The 7,168-nt window shown below is 41.3% G+C and overlaps 1 protein-coding gene across 1 annotated transcript; it reads right to left on the bottom strand.

Moving 5' to 3' along the window:
• Nucleotides 1-230: 230 nt before the first annotated feature.
• On the bottom strand, nucleotides 231-5,376 carry sbk3 (SH3 domain binding kinase family, member 3). The gene is made up of 4 exons (XM_020646698.3): nucleotides 5,026-5,376; nucleotides 2,893-3,040; nucleotides 2,166-2,368; nucleotides 231-1,258 (listed from the first exon to the last, which is right to left on the bottom strand). Exons 1-4 carry the CDS (start codon nucleotides 5,029-5,031, stop codon nucleotides 479-481), a joined length of 1,137 nt encoding a protein of 378 aa, XP_020502354.1. The 5' UTR covers nucleotides 5,032-5,376; the 3' UTR covers nucleotides 231-478.
• Between the last annotated feature and the right edge of the window lie 1,792 nt (nucleotides 5,377-7,168).

Genomic DNA, 7,168 nt, shown 5'->3' with positions numbered 1-7,168 from the left:
TTTATGTATTCACCTGACAGCACAGTGTTTTGGTATTTCTCAAAGATTAGACTCCATGATGAAAATGTATTTACACCAAGCCTCGGGTACCATCCAAAAATGCCATTTGTCCTTATTCTGCGATAAGAGACACATGTTTATGTATTATTTAAGTAAAAGCTAATCTGACACTGTATTTGAAACCCGTTGACAAGGAAGTTAACAAAAAACAAGGATTTTATTTTATTCAGACAATAATTCTAATACATTTTTAAAGGCACTATAAAACAGCTTGTATTCAAAAAATCTCTCTTATCTAAAGATTGTTTTCATTAGGACACACAAGTCAACATACACACATTCTGGAATATGTATAACAAAGGAAGTAAAGGATCACTATGGCAACACTATTTATAAAAAAAAAGTATTAAAAATAAAGCACCTTACGGTGTATATTTGTGTTGAATTTATATATTAAAAAATATAATAAAGACAAAGTTCATCTCTCCCCTCTTCCTTCCCTCACCAGCTCCTCTGCGACTCCTCCCCCCTGTCTTATTTTTCTGGCCTCGTTCTCTGCCTCCTCTGCCTTCCTCATCTCCTCCCTTTCTGTCTCCATCAGCCATGGCCCTCCGAGGTAACTCAAGATCTCCTCTGGGCTTCCTCTGAGTTTGGGTTGGGGATTGAGGAGCTCCTTTAAAAGGGTCATAACTAGTGGGCTGAGGCCCTCAAACTGTGAAGGACGAGGGTTGTCCCTGTGGTTTTCCTTCAGAGTTGTGTAACTGTCCTCCTCAGCAGTCCACTCACCATCACTGATCTTCTCCTCCTTTCCAGCCTCATGGTCAAACCACTCCTTGTATCTGCAGAAGCCGCGGTCATCATGGGTGCTTTCCTCCCAGGGGAAGCAGCCAGTTAAGAGGCAGAAGACGAGCACACCGAGGGCCCAGCTGTCAATACAGGGCTCTACTGTCACCCAAATGTCCTCCATCTCCTCTTCTGTCCCCTCACATACCCTCCTCTCCATCTCCTTCTCAGCTGCCTTGGCAGGCTCGACCTCGGGAGTGCAAAAGGGCGACTCGTACCAGACAGCGCGGACGGTGGAGCCGATTGCCCGGGCAAGGCCAAAATCCCCCAGTTTGACCCAACGGCAGGAACTGTCACATAGGAAGATGTTCTCGGGTTTGATGTCACGGTGGACAAAGCCCAGGGAGTGTAAATGTGTAACGGCCCCGCTCAGCTGGGACATCACCCTCTGAACACACTCTTCATCAACCCCAATCTATAACAGAAAGACCACCTGAGTTATAGATGAAAAACAAAAAATGGCTCTCCATAACATGCCAGCACATTTCACCAGATGACCGATGGAAAGCATTCTTGTTAGAACGGTACATGTTTGGCACAACAACTCTGCCACTATGCATTTTGGTGACACTCTCTGAAACCCCTGCTTAACTTCATGTACTCCCACTTGTGCTTATCACCACTCTCTTATGTTACTGGCAGTGACACAGAAGTAGGCCTGCTGAAAGCCTTTATCAAGCATGTCTTCAGTTTTTGCTGACAGGAATGAAAGCTCCTGGTCAGCAGGTTCATTTTCCATGCAGGCATAACCAGAAGGCCACACAGCAGAATTCAAGTACAAAGCTTTTGAGCTGTTTGCAGCAGTTTACTCTGATTTGTTTGTACTGCAGCTGCCAGTCTTCAACCTTCCCGAAATTACATTTGTATACTGCTCATTTGTTTCACTGCATGGGTTTTGCTAACAGGCAACATTTTTCAATCAATCAAGGTCAGGGAACAATTCTGGTCTTCATTAAATGTTCCTTCTTTCAAATTCTTTCCCTAACTTTAACCAAGTGTTGTGACTAAACAAGACAACAAAATAATGAATTATGCATGTGTTGCTAGGAGGGAAAGTTGTGTTGCAGATATTGTAGCGAAAACATTTTTGGAATCTGAAGTTTATTCTAATGAAAATTGCCTTTGTGGTGATAAAAAACATAATCTAGGTGGTATTGATATGTTGCAACCCAATCAAACATTAATGCACGATTTTCTTCTGCTGAAATTATAGAAAACACTCTCAAAGCGTTATTCACGAGAAACAGTTTGCCAAAGGCTTTGGTGGACATATCATGCAAGGTTTTAACATCACTTTCATGCCACAAATCAGCCAAACTGACCTCGGACACTATCACACTGTAGAGGTCACCATAAAGACCAGCTTGCTGGGCAAAGACATAGTAGGACGGAGTGGAAAAGAAGATCCCCAGGGCCCGTGTCAGAGACGGATGGGTGCAGTAAGAAAGAGAGAGATTATATTCACGCAGGAAAGAGGTGAGAGAGGTAGTCCGACGAGGGAAGAACTTCAGAGCCATAGGGGTTCCTGGGTTGGAGGAAGAGGGATAACATTTGCTAAATGCTACAACTTCTAATCAGATGTTGTCAAAAAGCTGTCATCATTAATGGTATGTGAGAGTTGCCCATCACTAACACTGTGAACAAATATAACTCTCCCTTTGGGCCGACTCTGTTACACAGCTACACCCCAGTTGACGCAACTCTATCTTAGAGAATGCAGTAAAGTACTTCATTACAGCAGCAGAGGCTCAAAAGGTTAAGTGAACACTATGAAAAGACAAATCTTTCGTCACTATACTACAGCACTGGTCCAACCCGGCATGAACATACATATGTAGTTTCTTCATTAGCAAGAAACTTGAGCCAGAGAGAAATCTGCTGATGAGGAGATATTCCATTTGAAATCAAGCAGAGGAAGCTTAATCAAACATTTTAAACTTCTGCACGGAAATTTCACACTCACGCTCCTAAAGACTGACTATGTGCAATATGTAATAGATGTAACAGGCTCTTGAGACCTTGACCTTTCACCTAGAGTATTGCACTAACCTCTCTTTCTGTGTACTGCTAACATGACCTTTCCGTAGGATCCCTCTCCCAGGAGCTTCACCACCTGGTAGTGTTCAGAAACCTTCAGACTGGGCATGGACTGTGCCGACAGGAAACATCGCTCGTCAAGTTCCTGAGCTGCTGCAGCCTGTCACACACAAACGCACAAACAAATCCACCATATTTAGTGTCTTTGCACATACCTTAAGATGATGACTGGCTTAGTGGTGTCAACTGAAAAGAGATCCAGAGGCTGAGCAGCATGTGTTGATGTTCAAGATGGATATCTTCACAGAATGAAGTTTGACTCTGAGGCATGATGACGTGTTACCTGAACCTGCTACTTAAAGAAGCAACTTGCAACTTTAAATCTCATATATCCCATTAATGGCAACAGATACATGTTACTGATACTATTCTCTTGGGGGACAAGAGCATTTCTGCACATGCTTCCCTTTCCTATTCCTTATAGAAGTTAGTAGAAACATTATGCGTACTTTCTACAGATCCTACATGATCTCAGTTGTTCTATAGATGGAGTAAACTTTAGACGTCAACATGGAGTCTTGTCAGGTCGATCAGAACATTTGGCGCTGTCATTAAGTTTCCAACGTCATACACATGTCTCACTGTCACGTCTATGAAGACTCCTTTGAAGCGGATCTTCAATCGCATACCTCCGCCAATTAGTGAGGCTGTGAACTGTTACCACACAGAGCTTTACACAAAAGATAAAGAGATTGTAGGAGGGTAACATATTTTTACTTTTGACCTTCCACATGTTGCATAACTAGGCTTTGTGGGCAACCACATTGATTTTAATTAAAGTATACCTGCTACCTCCCCAAACAAATGTAATAATGGGCCTGATTATTTCCATAGATTTTGAAAATGAATTCTTTGATGGTAATAAGAAGTCAAATGGTGCATCATGCTGTCTGTGTAATGCCACAACATCAAATTGCAAAATGAATGGATATCAGTTTTGACAAATGGATCTGATGTGCAGCCAAAAATAAGACAGCAGGTTTCAACCAGTTTGAGAGTGCTGCTTGGCACAGATATTTCCCAAACAACTGTAGTTTAAAATAATAAATAATGGCCTGTTTTAAGCTTAATGTACCAATGTTAGCTGCTCCATTGATGCTCCAGTTTGTATCTCCAGAACATAAACTTTTCAGACACTAAGAGAACTCAGATTAATTGAAAGCTGCATCTGAGACTATTTCCAACCTAGAGTTTTTTTAAAAACTGGAAACACTGCGTTTCTACAGAGAATCTTATGGGAAATAAGATTGTATCAACTTACATGCACATATATACATGGTAAAATATAAAAATATATACTGTCAATGACAGTTTGTCTACTCATTTTCACAGTTTTGAACTCAAAGCACAATGTTTAACTCTTGATTCTAATACTCTGTTGGCTTTCTTGCACGCAGTTGTTAACACATGTTCAGGTTATCACATTATTACATTCTCCGGCTGCTCTCCATTCCACTGGAGCGCCAAAAGGAAATGAATACAATTTATTGTGAATTGAAAAGTCCGGCAATTAAATTTGATCCTGATAACCGTTTGAATTATGGATTCATTAAGTCATCACTCACTACAGGGGCATCAATTTATAGCAGCAGAAGCATTCCGATATTTTCCTTGTCCCTATAAACAGAGGCGATTATTTATTCAATCCTATTTAAAAATGTCACTTGGAGTGACAATTGATCTGAGACTCTGATGAGGGCTCTGCATAAGCTAATACTATTAACAAATTTGAAGTTCAGCGCAAGTGCTCCCAATAACAAGCTGAAAATCCTCTCCCTTACATCATCTACTGAACATTTGCAGCATCGGAGTAATTTTGCAATAAAATAGGACAATGCATTTGTGTCATACCTGCATGTCATCTCATCATACAGTATAGTTGCAGGAGTATATAAATATAAGACAAATAAAACCCCAAACCATGTGCATAGGAAGAAGTTGCGTTTATGCATGTTTCCAATGGTTTTGTTTGTTTTTTACAACACAATATGACAATTTTATGAACAACTCACAAGACTAATTGAAGTTTGCATGTAGGGATTTGAATGAGGTTGTGTCTTTGCATGGATGAAGTGCAATACTTACTGTCATTTTCTGTTTGTTGGTTGATCTCAGTTCACTTTGTCTCTGCTCTGTTCAGCATCTAAAGACTGACACTCCTGGTAAGCTGCTGCAACAAGCTACTGTGCTGGAGCTCAACTCTGTGTCCTCAGTCAGACTGATAATTTCACTTCAATTGAAGCTGTTAATTTTGCCTTTGCCCCGAGGTTCCATGCAGTAGCACAGCAGCTGTTTTATAGAGGAGGCTCATAGATGTTTACTGGAGACCTGGATATTAACTGTTTGCTTCTCCCCAGGAGACACACACTGAACTCACTCCCTCTCTTTTCCTATTCTTGTGCCAACTCTCTCTCTCTCTCTCTCTCTCTCTCTCTTTCTCTCTGCTATGCTGGCAAATATGAGTGAACCAGCTATGAGGCATGTCAAACCTCGCTCTCTCTGTCATGTATCCCCCCTCCCTTCCTCTCACTACACACAGCAGTGTTAATATCCCACCATTTCCAATCTGTCAATCAGCTTGACCACATTAACCCATCGCTCCCCCTGCCTCCTTTCTTCTCAGCTGTCACTCAATTTCATAAATATACCCCCCCACCACACACACACACACACACACACACACACACACACACACTTCTTTCCTCCTCCCCCTTTTCTTTCCATGTCTTTCTCTCTCTTTCTCACCCTCTCAGCTTGTCTGAGTCAGTGAAACCCCCCGCCATCCTCCAGAGTATAGGATTCCTCATTTAATCAACAGGTATGCAGGAATGATCGGAATAGGCCAACAAGCTGTACACCATGATCCCACACTCTTACTGGGATTACCGGGTACAGTTAAGCATGCCTCTTGGGGACCCTTTTATTGTCTAGTAATGCCCTTTCTTCTTGTGCTGCCTGTTATTTTTGTCACATGATATTTATATAAATATATCCATCCACATTTAGTTTCCTCAATGCATCCTCTGCTCTCTTGTTTCAGCCATCTTCAGGGTTTTTTTCCCCCATCATCCTGAGACATGAGACAAACATTCCACCCTCATCTTCCACTCTCTGGTCTTCATGTTTTCCCATGTGCATATTATGTCCTCACATCCTAGACTGACGTATTTAACAGCTGAAACCTCACCTTGTTAAATTCCTTTATTCTGTACTTTGCTGTCTGCATGCCAGTTCTGTTTCCCACTTAGCACCAGCTGAGAGTCAAGCAGTAAGCCTCTTCTCCTGGTCTCGACACCCTCCTCCTCTTTCTGTCTACTCAGATATCCCCTGGTACTACATACTACAGGCCTATTATTGCCAACGGCTTGATGGCTGTATGTTATGCAACACAAACACTGGCTGCTATCACAACGGCTGGTTGGGTTACAACCGCGGCTGTGATCATGCGGTCAGACGTAGACCAATTCCTACTTCCATGTTTGTGCTTGCACTGCAGGGTCCCTCAGCCCCTGCTGTAACAACTCCACCACCAAAATACAACTTTCAGCACTTTCACAGAACTGATTGCCAAGAGAGTGTCACTTTCATTCACAAATATAGGGTTCAAGACACGCATATGCATAGTGTACATAATACACAGGCAGACATGTGCTACACAGGGGCCATGCACACATGTACATGAACACACTCTGTAGGATTACTTCGCTGACAGATGAGTGCAAGTTACAAAATTTAAATGTTTACTTTATGGTTACACTTCTTTATTTTTGTGTAATTTTGACAACTTGGAATTGTTCACTTCAGGGACAGCATGATCTTCTCTATTTAGCTCTTAAATATATAAGATCTAAAGTTGTTAAACAAAGAGATTAAACAAAGATTTATCATCTCTTTATTCTCATTAAACAAGAAGAATACAAGTGACATTATATTTCATTCACAAAAGCCAGATATGTTTGTCTTTAACTATTAGCGCAATTCCCTGGTTTGTGGTGTAGGAATGATGCAGTGATAGAAATAACAAACTTTTTAACAGAGTGAAGAATTTCACAACTTCAATTATTTAGAAATGATGGGGGGGGGGGGGGGTGGGGTATATGAGGAATAAACTTCATAAATATTAAGATACAATCTTGGTGCAAATTAAAAATAACAACTAATGTATTTTTTTCTTCATTCTAAAGGAAACTGACGTGACTTTGACGAGTTAGCATATAATCCCATAATA

The sequence above is a fragment of the Labrus bergylta genome, chromosome 8 (assembly GCF_963930695.1).
Source record: "Labrus bergylta chromosome 8, fLabBer1.1, whole genome shotgun sequence".
Classification (NCBI taxonomy): Eukaryota; Metazoa; Chordata; class Actinopteri; order Labriformes; family Labridae; genus Labrus; species Labrus bergylta.
The sequence above is the reverse complement of the archived record's forward strand: the minus strand, read 5'-3'. Positions and strand labels throughout refer to the sequence as shown.